This window comes from Mustela nigripes, chromosome 2 (genome assembly GCF_022355385.1).
Source record: "Mustela nigripes isolate SB6536 chromosome 2, MUSNIG.SB6536, whole genome shotgun sequence".
Classification (NCBI taxonomy): domain Eukaryota; kingdom Metazoa; phylum Chordata; class Mammalia; order Carnivora; family Mustelidae; genus Mustela; species Mustela nigripes.
In genome coordinates, this window is record NC_081558.1 from 17,747,633 (window position 1) to 17,768,357 (window position 20,725).

General features: G+C 40.4%; 1 protein-coding gene across 10 annotated transcripts in view; it reads right to left on the bottom strand.

Moving 5' to 3' along the window:
* MAP4 (microtubule associated protein 4) overlaps nt 1-20,725 on the bottom strand; it is a 197,325-nt gene that overhangs the window by 102,095 nt on the left and 74,505 nt on the right. For all 10 annotated transcript variants that reach the window (XM_059389616.1, XM_059389612.1, XM_059389610.1 and 7 more), the window contains exon 3: nt 6,079-6,144. In XM_059389616.1, coding sequence (XP_059245599.1) covers nt 6,079-6,144 — 66 coding nt within the window. The remainder of the gene's footprint in view (nt 1-6,078; nt 6,145-20,725) is intronic.

Below are 20,725 nucleotides of genomic sequence, written 5' to 3' on the forward strand. Positions count from 1 at the left end.
ACAGCATCAATATAAAATTGATAATGCACTCTTACACATTACTTAGAAATGAAGTTGGTATTCTGTGCCTGTGTCTTTGTTCAAATCCCTCTCTAGCCTTCCGTCTCCATTCACCTTATTATCAGGTCGACAGGGGGAAGAATCCAATGGTACCCAGGTTTCATCTCTTTCTCCCCCGCTTTTTTTTAAAGATTTCATTTATTTATTTTAAGAAAGGGCGGCGGGGGGCGGGGGTGGCAAGCGGGAGGAAGGACAGAGGGAGAGAATCCTCAAGCAGATTCCCAACTGAGCCCAGAGTCAGATGAGGAGCTCTGTCTTACAACCCATGAGACCATGACTTAAGCTGCAACCAAGACTCAGACATGTTATTAACCAACTGAACCAGCCAGGCCCCCGTCATCTCACTTTCATCAAAATGAATATACTAAAAATCCAAGAATTGTCTCCATCTCACCAAAAGCCTTAATACTAGCGTACTTATAAGAAAGTTAAACCTAGGGACGCCTGGGTGGCTCAGTTGGTTAAGCAGCTGCCTTTGGCTCAGGTCGTGATCCCAGCGTCCTGGGATCGAGTCCCACATTGGGCTCCTTGCTCCGCAGGGAGCCTGCTTCTCCCTCTGCCTCTGCCTGCCATTCTGTCTGCCTGTGCTCCCTCTCGCTCGCTCTCTCTCTGACAAATAAATAAATAAAATCTTTAAAAAAAAAAAAAAAAGTTAAACCTAAGAAGAGATTGTGGTAAGTCCTCTTAATAAAAGAAAACCTAAGAGAGTGCCTGGCTGGCTCAGCTGGTAGAGCCTGTGACTTGATGGTGGGGTTGTGAGCTCGAGTCCCACGTTGGGCGTAGAAATAACTTACAAACAAAACTTTTAAAAAGACACCTCAGAACATTAAAGTGAGTTTTCTTAATAAAAAGAAATGTCTTGCCAAGCTAAAAAAGTTACTTATGCCATGCAAATTACCTTAGACATAGAACCTTTTCAATGTCTCAATTCGGTCAATATACTGCATTTCAAATCTACCTACTGTAAAGAAACATTAAAAACCAGAGTGGGTAGGGAATTGGGCATTCAGTTGAATTCTTCCCAGCTGCAGCATAACAAAGTTACAAAATAAAATGTCATTGAATGTTAACAGTTTCAATTGATAATTCAGGACGTATTTTAGGAAGATCGTGAACATGAACTGAACTAAACATACATGTAATATTAGAAGGCATCTAACAATAATTGATACGCCATGAAACTCTTTTGGGTTAACTGCATACTGCCACTCTGCCAACTGTTTTTCTCACCAGATGCTATAAAATATCAGTCATTTGGGCTTGTAGATAAAAAGGAGTTACTCTGAGAATCAAAAACTACACTGTAAGTGAAAACCAAAATGCCTGGCAAAAACTAAAAAGTCCACACAATTATGAAATTATTATGGGTGATCGGAAGTTTAGTTAGACCAAGAACTCATTCCTCAAGAGTCTTTATTTGCCAAACTTATGTCTTAGTCACATTATACTTCAATAATTAAGACTCCAACCAAAATCCAGTCTGTAAGGTGTTAATGTAAGATGTTTATTAGTGTAATTTATTCAGCACAATGATCACATTAAAATGTCCCAATATACAAACTGTTAAAGTCTGAAGTCACAAAAAATATAAACTCAGGTGCATGAACTAAGTTATATAAAATATTATTTGTAAACAATATTCTACATCTTCAACATTGAGCCAAAAAAAGAAAAAGAGAGAGAGAGAAAGATTATATATAATAAATATCATATTTCAACAGAGCAATCCTGACCAGTCTGGTAACCTCACACTTGGGTGTGACCACGATAGCAACACAGCATTTCCTTACAGCACTGGCTGCTTTATACAAAGCTATATGCAAAATAAAATGAAACATCCTAGTGAAACAGAGAGGGCTAACAATATATACCACATTTTAGCTGGCTAGTAGTAGAAAATTTCAATTCCATTAAAAAAATTAAAAAAACGAAAGTCAAGCAAAAACACAGCAAAATGGAAATAAAAGTGAAATAAATCAATGTAATAATGGAGTGTGTGTCCCTTTGACCACTGCCAGAGCAGAGCTGTACCCAGGTTTCTCCAAATACCTGTCACTTAGACAAGCTGTAGAGACCAGTTAGAGGTGATAGAAAAAATGTCAATCATGATCCTTAAAAAGTTAGCACTACCAGTTTGAAAATTTCCCTAGCCAAAAAACTAAAGCCAAACCAACCAACCATACACAAAGAACCAAGAAACATACCGAACAACTACATACCAAAGGGAAAACGCTATGTTCTATTTGATGGGTGCTCTCCCGTGGTTAAGAGATTTCATATTTTATCAACTGCTTAGAAGGGAAACATCAGCATTTCCCTCTAAAATGTGCCTCCTCTGGGAATCTTCTCTCCAAGAACTCACAGGAGGAATTCTTGGCAGCATGACCCCAGTTTATGATCAGAAGAGGGAATGAATGTTCCCTAAATTCCAGAAGTCACAGGGATATTCTGATTTTTCCATCTCAAAAGCAGTCTTACGTCAGAGGATCTAAAATAATGTACATCTCAAAATCTCCCTCAGAATATACTGCCAATTATTTAATTTGAAACAGTCAGTAACTTGGTGATTGTGATAACCTCCACAATCCGTAAGAGGATAGAAAATTAGAGAGTACTTCTCATTCTGGATCTTAAACTAGAACTCCTTTAAGATTTCAAAACATGGTCCAGGTTTTATATTCTATTTCTCAAAATCCAATCAAAGTTTATTATCTGAAAATTTCTGCAGTACATCTTCCAAATGGTTCTTCCAGGTTTTTTAGCTCTTAGTGTGGGAAAATGAGGAGTGAGAATGAAAAAGTCCCAATGGGACAACTCTCCGAATACATGGAGTATAAATGCTAATGCTCATGGTAAAGGTCTTTCACATGTGGTCCACCAATCCCACTGGTATGCTGCTCCAGAGATCAAAGGGATCCTGGACACTACCTGAACGGAGTGTGAGTCCAATCTGATAACCATTTCATTAGAAAACAGATAAGCTGGTTGTGGTTCTTCAGTGCACTGCAATGTACTTTCATTCTCATGTTTTTATACAAGAGGTTGTTTTCTATCTGTATGAATATCCCAGTAGTCTGACAACACAGGGATGCATTTTCTTTAACTTCTCAGTTCTTGTTTTGATAGCTTGTGATCATGTTATGAAAGTAACTTTGCTTATAAAATTTCATAGACAATAAAAGGTTGTCAGATTTTCAAGAGAATCTAAGACTCTAGACAAATAAACCATAATTTCGTCATAGAAACCATTTCAGCCCAACTTGCAAATAACAAAATATGGTTTAATTTGAGGAAATGCTTTTCAAAGTTTAATCAGAGCTACTCTAAATGAGAAAACTTTAAATTAAAATTGCTATCGTCATTCAGATTTTAGTAAGCTGGAGAGAGATATATGGGTAGCCTGAAAGATTACCCTTCCCTAAAAGCAAGCTCACAGAGGAAGAGAGGAGGGGAGGAAAAGGGAGGGTCGACTGCAGTACTGGTGGACTCAATCCCTTTATGAAAGCACACATTCTCATTTGGTGTTACGAGATCCTGATTCATTATGAAGATCTGAAAACCAAATGGAAAAGGCCAACTCAAAATGTTTAAAGAAAAGAAAAAACGTGAAATTGAATAAAATGATAAAATGGGTTTTAAAAGAGAACAAGAAATAAAAGACCTTGGATGACCTTTATAAAATACTAAAAATTAAAAATAATTCATCTTGTACTTTGTGTTCACAAAGGGAAAGGAGGTTCCATCAAGCCCTGCAGAGCACAAAAGGAAGCAGGTGGTTTGCTCAGGCATCAGCAGAAAGGCCCCGAAGAACTACCCTCCGCCTCTTCTACACCGTGTCCAGGAAGGAAAAGCAAAGCTCTGCAAAATGCTGAAGGTTTTAGAAGTGTAACGGTGCTTAGGAAAGATCACTGGTCTGGTGTTGCAGCAGCCCCAGTGTGGAGAGACACGTTAGGCTTCTAGGAGGAGAAAAATAGAAAGGGAGGAAGAAGTAGGAAGGGGAAGGAAAGGGCAGAAAAGCACAGGTCATTAGTAAACAGCAAGTTCAACATCGCAAGATGCTCATAAACCCTTTATAAGCTATCAGTGCAGCTGGTCTGCGATTAGGACTAGAGACATCCTGAACGAAACAGAAATGGGAATTTTCAAAATGGCAATGAGCTACGTGCTCTAGTTTAGTAATGGCCAAATTAGAATGAGGTCACAACATGCTCCAGAAACATGCATTCTCTGTCCCCTCCCCACTCCTTCCCATCCCCAGTGAAACATGCATATTTTCAAGTGGTCAAATTCAGAATGCGAACATCTTGCCATATGCAAACTATATTCTACCTGTTGCCATAATGTCATTGGGTAGTTCAGAAATATCTGGGTTCTTTTTTGCCACCAGGGAAGTAATAGTCTTGAAACAGTAAGGGCCAGGCTATATGTTTTTCCTGTTCTTTTTATTTTTTTTCTGTGCTCTAAGAGTTGGCCGTGGGAAGCAATTACTACACAAAGTCTCTTCTGGTCATACCTGACATCTTGCTGGAGAAATCTTCCCTAGTTTTGATAGCTATTTCTTTTCTGGATGAAAATGGCATCCACTCTGCCAACTGGCTAATCAAGTCAATCTCCTCCCAAGCCTTTCCTTTCCCTGGCACTGCTTCCTTGTTAAAGAAAGCTGAACTTACTCATTTTTTAAAAGTTCATGTTCAAGCTTCTCCTTTAATCACAGGGACATTTCCATAAATGTATCCTTAAAACTATACTACATAGATGACTTTGCTTTCAAAGCAGGCACAGGAACAGTCAATAACACAACAAAGATTATCAAAGAAATACAAAAAATTCAGTTCACAGAACTGGAAGATGAGGTGGCACTTCTGGCTGCTTTTACCTTAAAGAGTCTCTGAGTTATGAGCTGCTAATAAGGATGTTAATGACACTGGGCAAAACTAACATTCACAACAAATGGAAACCAGCCATCAGTCAATCAGAGGTCCAAAGATACATACATTTCCAAAGGTCAAAGAATAAAGAATAAATCCTGGAGTAATTGCTGTTGCTAACAGAAGGCTTTCTGGGAGCCAAAAAAACTGAGCAATCATACAGTGGCTCAAGGAAAGTCTTCTCCAGGCTGAGGCAGGCTTACACGAGAAACACAGACACAATCGTATCTAGCGCTTGCCTCCAGCACAGCGTGTGAATCAATGTAATGCCCCAGTTAAGAGCATGCTCTGTAGCAGAGAACAATTTACTTGGCTGTTAGATGTGTGTTCATTTGGGTCATCAGTGTCAGCCTGATCCCAACTGCAAAGTAAGTACAGTTATTTACAGAAATACATGCTGACTCTCCTGTCAGCTACCTAACAGAAGAAGATTTGCATAGTACTACATTCCTGTGGACCTCACTACTGCTTCGAGAACTCTGCTCAAGACAAATACACTGGGGGTCAGGGGTAATGAGGTGCCAGTTATGAGGTGGGAAGCCACAGGGGCTCAGGGCTAGCTGATGGGAGTATCAAAGCCCTAGTTAATGGGCTAGGCATTGAAGTTAAAGACGGATTTCAGAAGTTAACAGTTAATGGGTGAAAAGAATAAAAGACTGAGGGCAAAACCAAATGGGAAGAACTTTTAATTTGTAGGGTCCCTAACACTAAGCCATGCATGAAAAACAAGCTAATAAGTGCAGGAGAGAAGAGCCTGTATAAAGAGCCATAATGGCCAAAGGCCTCCAGTGTAACAAAGTCTGATGATGATTAGCCTGCATCTATAAGTGTATTTTTAAGTTTGATCCAGCTCTTGTGTGGTATAATTACAACAAATACTCAAGAAACAGCAAAGGAAATTAATTCATTCTTTCTGTTGTTGGAGATGTTACGTGGCAGAGGGCACTGGACTTGAATACATCCAACAAGAACAACAATACCCTTAGAAATAGTTCAAGTGATTCACTGCCATGTTCCTTAAAGGACCTCATCAAGGTGTTTACTGTGACTATTTCAGAACCACATCTGGGGAATCCGGGGAACCACTTACCCGTAGTTTCATTCCCTTCTATTCCATGGTCACCATTGGCTAGCCCTGTTGGCTTGGAGGGAGTACCTGCAACAACCACAAAGAGTAATTACCACGGTGACAGTCACAGGAAAAACAGCTTCAACGCTATGTAACCAGGTGGAATTTGTCCCTCTTCACAGCATGAGCTTAAAGCAGGTAAAAATTTGTCCAAAATGTAAAGAGCCAATAGAAGGAAATCAAGAAACAGAACAGAACTGAGTCATTCAATTGTGCGATACCCACACACTACAGAAGAACCCTTCTTAATAAGCAAGCTGAAATCTTTTCTGGTCCGTAAACTGTAGAAGATCACCATTATATTCCACTCCAAAACCGTTTCAAAGCACCATAGGTTTTCTATCTGTGAGTCAAATTCAAAGCTACAAGGGCACAGGGCCATTAAAACAATTCCCACATCAAAAGTCCAGGGTTTCATCCTCACTCCTCCTGAGGGTGAGAATTACTTGGTCACCAGGATCACCTCTGGAAGCAGAGAACCGTTTTTGTTTTTCTTTCAATCTTAGTTGTTCTAATATAGTTGTGTCTCGTTCCCTAATAACTAAAGATGTTGAGCAACTCTGCATGTTAATTGAATGGTCGAATTTTTTCATCGTTTTTATTTGGGTTGTTTTTTTTCTTATTATTTAGTTCTGAGGACGCCTTACATATTCTGAATACCAACCCTTCATCAGATGAATTCTGCAAATATTTCCTCCCAGCCTATGACTTGCATTTTCATTCTTTTAGCCGTGTCTTTGCAGAGCAAAAGTTTAAATTCTGATGAACACTAATTTTTCACTTTTCCCCTCATGCTTTTTTTATGTTTTCAGTGAAGTATCTAAGAAATCCCTGTCTAGGGCCACCTGGGTGGCCCAGTCAGTTGTGTGACTGACTCGGTTTCAGCTCAGGTCTTGATCTCAGGGTTGTAAGTTTGAGCCCCACACTGGCTCTATGCTGAGAGGGGAGCCTACTTAGAAATTTAAAAACTTTAAAAAAAATCTTTGTCTTACCCAAGGTCACAGGATTTTCTCTTATGTTTTCCTCTAGAACTCTGTTAAGTTTTCAAATTTAGGTTTCCTATTGAGGTTTATGATACATGATAAATTTCGTGTATGACAGAAAATATGGGTCTAGATTTATATTTTTGCATATGGACATCTAATCATTCCTGTACCAATTTGTTGAAAAGACTATCCTTATTCCACTTAACTGCCTTTGCACCTTTGTTGAAAAATCAATTTACCATACTATGTGTGGATCTATTTCTGGACTCTCTCTCTTCTATTCCACCAGCCTGTAAGTCTCTTCATTTTTCCAGTACTATACCACCTTGATTACTGAATTTGGATAGTCTTTAACAGAGGTCATGACAGTCCTCTTAATTGGGTGTTTTTCCAAAGTTGCTTTGGTTGTTCTAGGATATACAACCTTTTCTTAAAGGCTCTGGCTATAACATTTCAGCAACTGGTTAGCCCTGCCATCAGCTTGCCAACCCAAGTTTCCCTATAGTCATTGTCAAGAACCTAACAGAGATATTTTTCATAAGATAAGTAAAAATCTAGAATGCATGCTACAAAAATATAAAATGCAAAATGCAAGATTTTACTTTGGAAGACAAGAAACTACGCCGTCCAACATACTGACTCCTACAAATCCAAGGCAGAAATCTTTCATTTAAACTCACAAAAGATCTTTGATTCTGTTATCTCAGATAACAAAGGAACGGCTACAGAGAACAACCTAAAGAACAAGGCAGACTTAAAGGAGAATATGAATTACCTCCAAGAAAAAGAAATAAAGGACTGAAAGAGAATAGACTTTTATTGACTACCCACTATGCACAAGGCACCATGCTAGGGCTTCACGTATTACGTTTTACTTCTCCAGAAAGATGCCAACAGTTCTATCCCATATTTATGCCAAATATGGGACAGAACATATTTGGCATAAATTTGCTTTTACTCCCACAAAGCAAGCTTAGAAAATTTTTTCTTCCTAGCTCAAGAAAGAATACATATTTTAAAAATCTGCCTCATTTTAAAATGCAGATTGTAAAAAAATAAAATGCAGATTACAGGAAAATGCAAATCATAAAAAATACCATCTTCTGGTCATGAGAGTGATAAAACCTTTTTAAAATTTAATAATAGCCACTGTTGGCAACCGTGTAAGAAAACAGGTAATCTCATTATACCACTGGAGGAATATAAATTGGAACATCCATTTTATGAGACAATTTGGCAGTCTATCAAATTCTGAAATACTTAACCTGACAATCCATTTTAGGTGTGTAGTTCAGAGAAAGACATAAAAGTACACAAAAATGAAAGTTAATGAGATGTTTATTATAGCACTGTTTAAATACCCATTGACAGATTCGCTAAATTGCGAAATAATATGTAATTTTAAAAGAAATAAGGTAGATTTTCATGTGCTGAAATGGGAAGATTAAGAAAAAAATAAAAGCATGGGGCACCTGGGTGGCTCAGTGGGTTAAAGCCTCTGCCTCTGGCTCATGTCATGATCCCAGAGTCCTAGGATCAAGCCCTGCTTCAGGCTCTCTGCTCAGCAGGGAGCCTGCTTCCCTTCCTCTCTCTCTGCCCACCTCTCTGCCTACTTGTAATCTGTCTGTCAAATAAATAAATAAAAACTTTTAAAAAAAAAAGAAAAAAGAAAAGCAAATATGGCATAACAGCATTATAAAACACACAAACACAACACATGTGCATGCACACACAAATAATCAGGGGAAAAAAAAAAGGGAAAGAATATGTACCAAACACCACTGATGGGGGACCAGAGATAGGGAAAACAAGGAAAACTTTCACAGACATGAGGTCCTATTTTAATTGAGCACCTTAAAGAATTAACTTAAGAGCAGGGACGCCTGACTGGCTCAGTCAGTAAAGCATGTGACTCAGTCTGAGTTTAAGCCCCACAATGGGTGTAGAGCTTATTTAATAAAAATAGTAAGGGTGCTTGGGTAGCTCAGTCAGTTAGGTGTCCAACTCTTGGGTTTTGGCTCAGGTCATGATCTCATGGGTGGTGGAACTGACCCCCAAGTCGGGCTCCACACTCAGCGTGGAGTCAGCTTGTCCCTCTCCCTCTGCTTCTCCCCAGCTCATGCACTTATGCTCCTTTTCTCTCTCTCTCAAATACGTAAATAAATAAAATCTTTAAAAAAAAAAGGGGGGGGCAGTTAAGATAGCTTAAAAGAGTAAAGTAATAAAAGAACTAGAAATCCAATGCACCAGAAATTACAAGGAATATCCTAGAAAATGTAAGTGAATGGGATCATAACGAAGAAGAAACCACAGCCCAAAGAAGGTACAGGAAAGCAGGACAGCAAGGTGCTCTGTGCTTACAGACAGCAGGGATGATGGGGGCTCCATTAAGAGCTGTCATCCCCCACTCCCCCTACACTCTCCTTCTCTCACCTCTCAAGTCTACCTTGTGCTGACCCCAGATGGAATGGTGAGCCCTCACACCCCACACCTGGCAGCACAGTTATATCCCTGTCAGAGGCACGTGGGAGATCTCAGACAGTATTGCCAAATAACATAGGAAAACTATTACCCAAAAAGTAAGACATTACGGGGCGCCTGGGTGGCTCAGTGGGTTAAGCCGCTGCCTTCCACTCGGGTCATGATCTCAGGGTCCTGGGATGGAGCCCCGCATCGAGCGCTCTGCTCAGCAGGGGGCCTGCTTCCTCCTCTCTCTCTCTCTGCCTGCCTCTCTGCCTATTTGTGATCTCTCTCTGTCAAATAAATAATAAAATCTTAAAAAAAAAAAAAAAAGTAAGACATTACATTCAAAGAAAATAAATGTGACTCAGGGAAACAATGTTGATACAGCAAATAAGAGACTTTAAAAAAAAAAAAAAAAAACTACCTGATTTCCCTCAGAAGGATAAAAGAAACAGATTCATGAAATGAAAGCAAGCCCCCAAACAAGGTGAATTGCCTACTGACTAACAAGTCCTCTTCCAAGTTAAACAGTTTCTAATTCTTTGCTTTCATCAAAACTGAGAGAGGTCATAAGGTAGGTGCCTTCTGATAGGACACCAAAAATAATTTTTTTTAAGATTTTTTATTTTATTATTTGACAGACAAGAGATTCCAAGCAGGCAGAGAGGCAGGCAGAGAGAGGGGGGGGAGCAGGCTCCCTGCTGAGCAGAGAGCCCCATGCGGGGCTCAATCCCAGGACCCTGGTTAAAGCAGAGGCTTTAACCCATTGAACCACCCAGGCGCCTCTCTAGTTGAAAATAAATTCTAATAATACTGACTTATAGAATTCTTTTTTTTTTTTTTAAGAATTTATTTATTTGACAGAGAGAGACACAGCGAGAGAGGGAACACAAACAGGGGGAGTAGGAGAAGCAGCAGCAGGCCTCCTGCCAAGCAGAGAGTCTGATACAGGGCTCAACCCCAGGACCCTGAGATCAGGACCTGAGCTGAAGGCAGACGCTTAACAAGTGAGACACCCAGACACCCCTGACTTACGGAATTCTTAACATTTAACTCAAAGAATGGAGGATATTGCCATAAGACGACTTCCATTCCCACATACTTAGCTATGTGAATAAAATTTTCTGGCTATTATGTCTATTAAAACAATAGAAAGAGGAGGGCGCCTGGGTGGCTCAGTGGTTAGGTGTCTGCCTTTGGCTCAGGTCATGATCCCAGGGTTCTGGCTTCTAGCCCCACATCCAGCGCCCTGCTCAGCGGGAAGCCTGCTTCTCTCTTTCCCACTCCCCCTGCTTGTGTTCCTTCTCTCACTCTGTCTCTCTCTGTCAAATAAATAAAATCTTTAAAAAACAAAACAAAACAATAGCAAGAGGAGTGCCTGGGTGGCTCAACTGGTTGAGCATCTGACTCTTGATTTCAGCTTAGGTCATGATCTCAGTCATGGGTTTGAACCCCATGTCAGGCTCCATGCTCAGAGAGTCTGCTTGAGATTCTCTGTCACCTTCTGCCCCCTTCCCTGTTTGCATGCACACTTTCTAAAATCAATCAATCAATCTTGGAAGAAAATAAAAAAAAAGGAATAGAAATTATTAAATTCTCTCTCACCCTAGCAAAAAATAATGTTCTACAGATTCATGATCTGAGAAAAATATGAGTCCCCATCATTAAGAAAAACATTTCCAATCAAATTCAACTTTTATGGTTAGTTATGATTTACCAAAAATTATAATATATGTGACCAACTGGGTGCTACTAGTAACTGTAATCATAAGTCATCTTCAGGACCAAGTAAATACCTAACGCCTTATGGTTATAGCAACTTTTTAAAATTAAAATTTAAGCTTATATATATATTTTGTTACAAAAACACAGTAACGGGCATCTGGGTGGTTCAGTTGTTAAGCGTCTGCCTTTGGGTCAGTCATGATCCCAAGGTCCTGGTATCTAGCCCCACATCAGGCTCCCTGCTTGGTGGAAGCCTGTTTCTCCCTCTGCCACTCCCCCTGCCTGTGTTCCCCCTCTGTGTGTGTGTGTGTGTGTGTGTGTGTGTGTGTGTGTGTGTCTGTCTCACTGTCAAACAAATAAATAAATAAAAATCTTAATTTAAAAAAAAACAGTAACAATCAAGAAAGATGTATTATACTAAGATAAAAGTCTACGATAGACACAGAGGAGAAGTAAGAGTTCAAGAAATCAAAAGAAGGATTTACATTTCCAATGATAAAGAACAGCTTGCTCATGCATTTTTTAAAATAGATGATGAGGAGAATCAAAATGCTATATATTTAGAAGCATTTGGATACACTGAACAGAGTGGTGTAGCTTATTTTTATGTGGCAAAAGTAAAACATTCTGAAAATGACAGCTTTACAACTACCACCTCTAGCCAAAGCTTTAAATACCATCAACCTCCAGATTGATATCTCCAGCCCAGAACTCTCCTCTGAACTCCAGACTCTTTATCTAGCTGCCTACTACTCTTCTCCCCTCCAGTATCTTCTCTGCTGTCAAGCAACTCACACTTGGTAATTCCCAAAATTCCCTGAATTTCTTACATTACCCTCAAAATCTACTCTATCTGGAGCCTTCCCAATCCCAAATGATGGCCATTCCTTCCTTTCAGCTACTCATGCTAAAACCCCTGCAGCCATCCAGGACTCATCTGTAGCCATGCAAAGCAGAAGCCAGGGTGGTATGGCATGGGCTACTGCAGGACAGGAGGGGGCTTGAGACAGAACCAGACATGTAGCAGATCCATCTTTTTCAAAGGAGGAAGAAAAAAAAGAAGTAAATGAGATGGGCAGCCAGTTGAGATCTGATTTTCTTACTGAAGGGAAAAATCATGGTATGTTTGATGCTGCTGAATGACCCTGATGAAATAGAGGAACTGCTGATGCAGGAGACAGAAGAGATGACCACTGTAGCAGCTCCCGGAGTGAGAGGACAGCTCACCCGAACAAGAGCAAGAGCAGAGTAAAGGGCAAGGGGACAGCGGGTTAGGAGGAAATGCAGCAGGGGACACGCAGCAGGGGGATGGTGCAGAAGTTCTCTTCTGACTGAGTCTATTGATTATTGTAAAAGTCACTGGCTGAGATTATTAACAGGAGAGCAAGTGCTGGAGGTTGGAACAGAAAGAAGATGTGAGAGTTGTCTAGGAAAGTGGAGAACTACAAATTCATATGAATTTGTAGCAGAGTGCTCAGGTTCAGAGTTCAAGTTCTTTATACGAATGAAATAATGCTCTCATTTCCATTTCCTAAAGATAGTACTTGCATGTCTAATAATTTTGCCTTGAGTTAAATAAGTGAATCTTTAGAAAAATAGAATCTGTAAGACATTAAATTAAGCAGAAAGTATGCATCCACGAACATAGTTTCACAAAAGAACGCCCAGTTTAAAATCAGGAGACAACGGGGCCCCTGGGTGGCTCAGTGGGTTAAGCCTCTGCTTTGGCTCAAGTCATGATCCCAGGGTCCTGGGATCCAGCCCCGCACTGGGCTCCCTGCTCAGCAGAGGGCCTGCTTCCCCTTCCCTCTCTGCCTGCCTCTCTGCCTACTTGTGATCTCTCTCTCTCTCTCTCTGTCAAATAAATAAAATCTTTAAAATAATTCCCCTTCCCTCTCTGCCTGCCTCTCTGCCTATTGTGATCTCTCTCTCTCTGTCAAATAAATAAACAAACAAAATCTTTAAAATAAAAAAAAAGGGGGGGGGGGCGCCTGGGTGGCTCAGAGGTTTAAGCCTCTGCCTTCGGCGCAGGTCATGATCTCAGGGTCCTGGGATCGAACTCCACATCAGGCTCTCTGCTCAGCAGGGAGCCTACTTCCCTCTCTCTCTCTGCCTGCCTCTCTGCCTACTTGGAATTTCTTTCTCTGTCAAATAAATAAATAAAAATCTTCGGGCGCCTGGGTGGCTCAGTGGGTTAAAGCCTCTGCCCTCGTTCAGCTCAGATCATGATCCCAGGGTCCTGAGATAGAGCTCTGCATCGGGTTCTCTGCTCAGCAGGGAGCGTGCTTCCTCCTCTCTCTCTCTCTGCCTGCCTCTCTGCCTACATGTGATCTCTGTCTCTGTCAAATAAATAAATAAAATCTTTAAAAATAAATAAATAAATAATAAAATCGAGAGACCTGGGTACAGTTGTGGTCTGTCACTATTAACCAAATGATCAAATGCAACTCCCTTGTGCTTTCTAATCCTTAACAGCCTCTCCTGGAAAATGGGATAATATCTACCGCCCATGGTTATCATGAGGACTAATAATACTGCAGGCAGTACCGTGCCAATCATAGTGTTAAGAAAACGTTAACAACTATTCTTACTCTTGTTGTTATTAACTACAGATACATCAGCTCGAGACTGATCAATCTGCAGACCAACTACAGATTAACTGGAGACTGATCACTAAACTTTGAAGTAAACTTTGGGGGTGCCTGGGTGGCTCAGTGTGTTAAAGCCTTTGCCGACGGCTCAGATCATGATCCCGGGGTCCTGGGATTGAGCCCCACATCAGGCTCTCTGCTCAGCGGTGCGCCTGCTTCCTCCTCTCTCATGCGCTCTCTCTCTCTCTCTCTCTGTGTCTGCCTGCCTCTTTGCCTACTTGTGATCTCTGTAAAAAAAAAAATCTTTAAAGTAAACTCGAGAGAATAATGAAATTGATTTACTTTTGCCTTCTATAAAAAAATCTAGCTTAAGTGAAATTACTAGACTAAGTAATAATTATGAGTCTAAGAAATAAGCAACTTGCCAGAATAAAATAAAAGCCAAGCCAGGAGAGAATTAAAACAAAAAATCCAAAACAAATAAAACATTATAACATAAAAACAACAGGTTTTATTTTTAAGTTCTTGTTTTTTTTTTTTTTTTAAGATTTATTTATTTGAGAGAGAGAGAGAGAAAAAAGAGGACAGGCAGAGGGAGATACAGTCTCGAGCAGACTGTGCTGAACACGGAACCCAGGCTCACCACCCTGACATCATGACCTGAGCGGAAACCAAAAGTCAAATGCTCAACCGACTGCACCACCCAGGGGCCCCAATAATTAGGCTGTAAAGTAGGAAAGAGGCCCATGGTACATTACTGGGTAAGTCCTAATTCAAAAGATACTATATTCCCTTCTTTCTCTAATTCCCCTAGAGGGACGCCCATTTCATGAAATGAAAAACTTTCTCAGCTAAACACCTATAGCACTGGAAAAAACCACAACTAATCATGCTCTGAGAGAAAAAAATATTAGAATTCACTGTTTTGTTTAATCTCTTCTTTCACAGGTGATTTCCGAGTCCCAGAGCTAGCAAACCAGTCTGGCAGAGGTCAGTAGCAAGAAGCTGAAAGGGCTGTGAGGAAAACAGCCACAGTGAGTCATTTGCCCCATTGGGCAAAATGGGGGGGAATTCAGCACGATCTCAGTGCAAGGGCACCTTCCACTGCAGAAGTCAGGCCTGTTCCAACACTGCCCTCTGGTGGCCAATAAAGTTGGCTGCGATGATCTGTGATAGAAAGCGCAGCAGCTGAGCAAGAGGAACCTGCAGTATCTAGTTATAAACCTTTCTAGCACTTATTTCAGCCCTTTCTCCTGGATCAATGTTTCTCATCTTGGGTGCATCAAAGTCACCTGCAAGAGCTTGTTAAAACATAGACTTCTGAGATCCATACCCAGAGTTTCTGAGTCCATGTGGGCCCAAGTGAAAGGATCCTGCTGGTCCAAGGACCACACTGGGAGAACCACTGTCCTATGTTAATACATTTTACAGAAACAAGTTATTAGCCGTGAACATCCTGGAATGCTAGGGAGAGGGTATTCTCCCACTCCCACAAGGAGAACTATCTAAGCACAGAGTTCAGAAAAATTAAGTGACTTGATCACAGATTTGTCCAACTATTTGTGTCTAAGAATCAACAAAATGCTAGATGCTCAAACATCTATGACGATGTTCCGAATGAACAGAAGTCACAAAAGCATTATTGTTTGTTATTTACGTATAAAAGAAAGCTGTCTTTTGTCTCCCTGGACTAGAAAATAAAGTCATATAGAGCTAACCATGAACAATGATTAGGTAGATAACATTTCCGAAGAAGAAAAAAAATCAATACATACATACGAAAAAGTATTTTGAGAACTGTTTCCCAAGGTGACAGGCATTTCAAGTAGTATGACACCAGCTTTATTTCCAGGTATTTGGCTATTTAGATGTTTTATGGGGATGCCTGGGTGGCTCAGTTGGTTGGGCAGCTGCCTTTGGCTCAGGTCATGCTCCCAGCGTCCTGAGATCGAGTCCCATATCGGGCTCCTTTCTCCGCAGGGAGCCTGCTTCTCCCTCTGACTCTGCCTGCCACTCTGTCTGCCTGTGCTCGCTCTCGCTCGCTCTCTCTCTCTGACAAATAAATAAATAAAATCTTTTAAAAAGGGGGGGGGTAAAATGGAAAAGAGTATAGCATACCCACAAAAAAGGCCTAAAAACAATGACAAACCCAGTAGCAACAAGGCTTTGAGAAATCACTATTTCCAGGTCTGGAGCAGGAATTGTACAGGAAAAGTAGGGAGCAACTTTTCCTACTCTGTGTTAAGTGTCCTAAAGGCAGCCTGCTTGTCTACCCCTCATTTTTAAGTTGAGGGCAATTAGGGTGGGCATGTGAGAATTCAAAGAGAAACACCACTATTCTAAGAGTTCAGTTACATGTAACCCATACAACTGCCCTTTCCATGCTAGATGCAGGGAAGTGGTTGATCCATTTCCACTGGCCGGCCTGCGTGAGCCTGCTGCAAAATCACATCCAGAGCTCCACTAATAATTTACTAAATCTCATCCAGTAACAAAATCAAACTTAAAGCTGGATATACAGTAAAACATGAAAATAATGAAGTCTAGGGCCCTTCCATCACTTCTGAAGAAGTATTCAGAAGAAAAAACACCTTATTTAGAATATTCTCCAAGCAAAACACAAACATGAAACCTATCATTTGGGCAAAACCCATCAGTCTGATAATCTATAAAAATCAGACTCACAGCAGGGAAGCCCCCATTCACTGAGAGCTCACTCACTGCCCCAGATCTCTGCAAGACCAAAGAAATCCTTTTCCTTTCTTCTGCAATGTCTCCAGCCGCCTCTTTTTCCCCCGCTTATTCTTAAACCCACAAACAAGGTTGTATGAAAAAAATCAGAAACTTAAAATTTAGTTCTAGTCTAATTATAAATTTTATATTGTTCTTTTTGAACAGGTCAATTAGTAAATGCATGTGTACAAAACCCAACTGATCCAAAGGGATATATGGTAAAAATAAGGCTCCCTCTCACCCCTACACTCCAGCCAGCTGCTATTTCCTGGAGTAACCACTGTTACCAATTCAAGAGTAATCTCCCTGAGTTAAGGAACTTTTAATTATAGTATTTAATTATAGGCTGTTCACATATTAAAAATATTGAGAGAAATTTAGTATTTCTTATAAGCAAAATAGTTTCTAAAAACACTTTCCTCCTCTGGGGTTAAGTTAATGGTACACAGGTCAAGTCACCCAAGATGAAGCATAAGAAAATTTGCTGCCACAGCATTATCCTCACCCACTGAAGCTGAGTCCCAGGTGGTGGAAGCATTGCTAAAGGAAAACAGAAAACGAAATCCAAAGCAAGACACACCCTCCAGGAGACAGGGAGGTAAGCACTGGCTGTCCTGCATCAGAGCATGTGAGGGAGAGACACGGGTGTAACACCAGCAGGAAGGAGAATTCAACTAAAGAGTTTAATGATAGGCTAAAAGCTAAGTGAAGGGTTGCATGAGAGTACAGGGTCCCTGGCATCCACAGACACAAGGGGAATTCATACTCACTGCAAAGATTTACCAGATGCTCACAAGACTACAAGCAGAGTGGGAAAGTTTCCTTTTGCAGACTTGGGAGAGAGCCACCACTAGAGGAAAGGTGTGCAGCCCTTCTACCCTATACAAATAAAAGCTGAGCTGCCAGGGGAAGGGGTGTCAAACCATCAGCCCCAGGGCCTGGGGAAACACCCACTGCAGCTGGAGAAAGAGTTAAGAAAATATCCTCTTACCCTAGGGGAGGAGCGGTAAATCCAACCCAGGATCCTGCAGGACACCATTAGAAGACCCTCCTATTATAAGAGGGGTATTACTGAGACAGACTCCAACCATGCACAAGATGAAGCCTAAACCAGGACCAAAAACCACAGATAACAAAACTTCCCAGGCTAGCACTTCTTGATAAGGGAGGGGCTAGCACGTCTCCACCCTTCAAGGGCACAGGTGTACAGGGAGACCAAAAGCTAAGAGTGGCACAAGAACATTCAGAGAAACCTTTCAGTACCACACTCCCCACTCTAAGCACAAGGAAGAGAGGAATCCGAAGCCAGTACTGCACTAAGGACAATCACAGTAACAACAAAACTCAAACCTAGCCTAAATGGACTCAACCCTTGATATTAACTACCTAGTGAAAAAAAAAAAAAAAAAAAAGACATGCCCACTTCCAGGCATAAATATTTTATCTCAGTCACTACTGTTTTACATGTGAAGTCCAGCATTCACTCAAGAATTAAGAGACACATAAAAAGTGCCAAAAAACAAAAATTAAAAACCCACTATCAAGAGACAAAACGATCAAACTGAGAAAATAACCCAGATATTCAAATGTAGCAGACAAGAGTTTTAAAGTAATTATGAATACTGTTAAAGTCTATAGTGGAAAAGATCAAAATATGCATGAACAGATGGGGAACTTTAGCAGAGAAACGGAAGAAACTAAGAAAGAGTCAAACAGATATGCTAGAGATTAAAACCAGAAAAGATACTCAAGAGCCACTGAGGGCTCCACACTAGATTCAACAGAACCAGGGGGGAAGAAAAATCAGAGAAACTGAAAACAGGTCAAAAGAAAGAACCCAAACGAAACAGAGAGAACAAAGGAGGAGGGAGAAAAAAAAAAGAAAAGAGCATCCAAGAGCTATGAGGCAATACCCAAAAATCTAATGAAACTTTCATGGAATCCCAGAAGGAAAGGGAAAGAATAAGGCAAAGAAATACTTTAAAAGATAACAATCCAAAAATTTCCAAACTTCACAAACCACATCAAAGCACAGATCAAGCTCAGAGAGCCCCAAGCAGGACAAATACCAAGATTCTACCTAAACATACCATATTCCATATTCCAACTGCCAAAAACCTAAGATAAAGATAAAATTCTGAAGGCGGCCAGAGGGGGGAAAAGGAACAAAGATCAAGATTACAACAGACTGGGGGCACTTGGTGGCTCAGCCAGTTGAGCGTCTGCCTTTGGCTCAGTTCATGATCCTGGGGTCCTGGGACCAAGCCCCATGTTGGACTCCCTGCTCAGGGGAGAATCTGCTTCTCCTTTCGCCCCTCATCCTCCTCATGTTCTCTCTCTCAAATTATTAAATAAAATCTTAAAAAAAAAAAAAAAGATTATAACAGACTTCTCATCATAAACTATCCACGTGGGAACACTAACTTTCCTAAATGAAAGAAAAAAGTCACAAAGAATATACACCTTGGAAAGGTATCTTTCAAAACTGAATGCTAGTTTTTCATAAACCAAAGCTGAAATAATTCACTGCTAAAACACCTGTGTTATAAGAAATGTTAGAAGAGGGACGCCTGGGTGGCTCAGTTGGTTAAGCAGCTGCCTTCGGCTCAGGTCATGATCCCAGCATCTTGGGATAGAATCCCACATTGGGCTCCTCGCTTGGCGGGGAAGTCTGCTTCTCCCTCTGCCTCTGCCTGCCATTCTGCCTGCCTGTGCTTGCTCTCTCGCTCTCTCTCTCTCTCACAAATAAATAAATTAAATCTTAAAAAAAGAAAAAAGAAATGTTAAAAGAATTCTTTCAGACATTAGGAATATGGTACTAGACAGAAATCTCAGTCCACACACAGAAATAAAGAGTGCCCAAGATGGTAAAAATTAGAGTGACTGTTAGACATTATTTCCCAAATTTTTAAACTAAAATGTAACTGATAATCTAAAATGAAAAGATAACAATGTAGGTTACTAACATATATAAAATTAGGTATATGACAGTAATAAGACAAAAAATGAGAGGAATTGGACATTTACTGTTTTGCATGGACTCTTACACTATACATGAAGTTGTATAATATTACTGGAAGGCAAAGTAGAAAAAAATAAATGATACACACTGTAAACAAAAAGCCAAATATAAAATAATTTTAATTTAAAGATTTTATTCATTTTTTTAGAGAGAGAGAGAAAGGGGAGCAAGAGAATGGGCAAAAAGGGAGGGAGTCGGGGAGGGAGAGAATCCCAAGCAAACTCCATGCCAAGTGCGGAGCCCCATGCTGGCCTGATCCCATGACCCTGAGATCAAGACCCAAGTGGAAACCAAGAGTCAGACGCCCAACTGACTAAGCCACCCAGGTGTCCCAAATGTAAAACAAATTTTATTTTTTTTTAAAGATTTTATTTATTTATTTGACAGAGATTACAAGTAGGTAGAGAAGCAGGCAGAGAGAGAGAGGAGGAAGCAGGCTCCCTGCTGAGCAGAGAGCCCGATGCGGGGCTTGATCCCAGGACCCTGAGATCATGACCTGAGCGGAAGGCAGAGGCTTTAACCCACTGAGCCACCCAGGCACCCTCTATAAAACAAATTTTAAAAGAAATATACATAATAAGCCAATACTGAAGTTAAAAACAAAAACATAAAAATACTGAATTAATCAAAAAGCAGATAGAGAAAGAAAGACAATAAAGAAGAGATGGAAGAAATAGAAAGCAACTAGCAAAATGACAGATTTAAATCCAATCATATGAATAATCACATTAATTATAGTCTAAAATACCAGTGAAAAGAGAGGTCTTTGGACTGGTCAGAAAAGCAAGACCCATCTATATTGTGTCTACAAGAAACCCACTTTATTAAATATTAATAAAGAAATGCACTGAAAGTAAAAGGATATGGACAGATACACCATGTCAACACTAAACAAAAGAAGCTCCAGCAGCTGTATTAATAGGACGAAAAGGAGACTTCAGAACAAACAATATTGAGCTACAACATAACAGTAACAAGGTCGATTCATGAAGAGGTAACAATCATGGGTGAAGGGGATTAAGAGTACACTTACCCTGATGGGCACTGAGTAATACATGGAATTGCTGAATCACTGTATCATACACCTG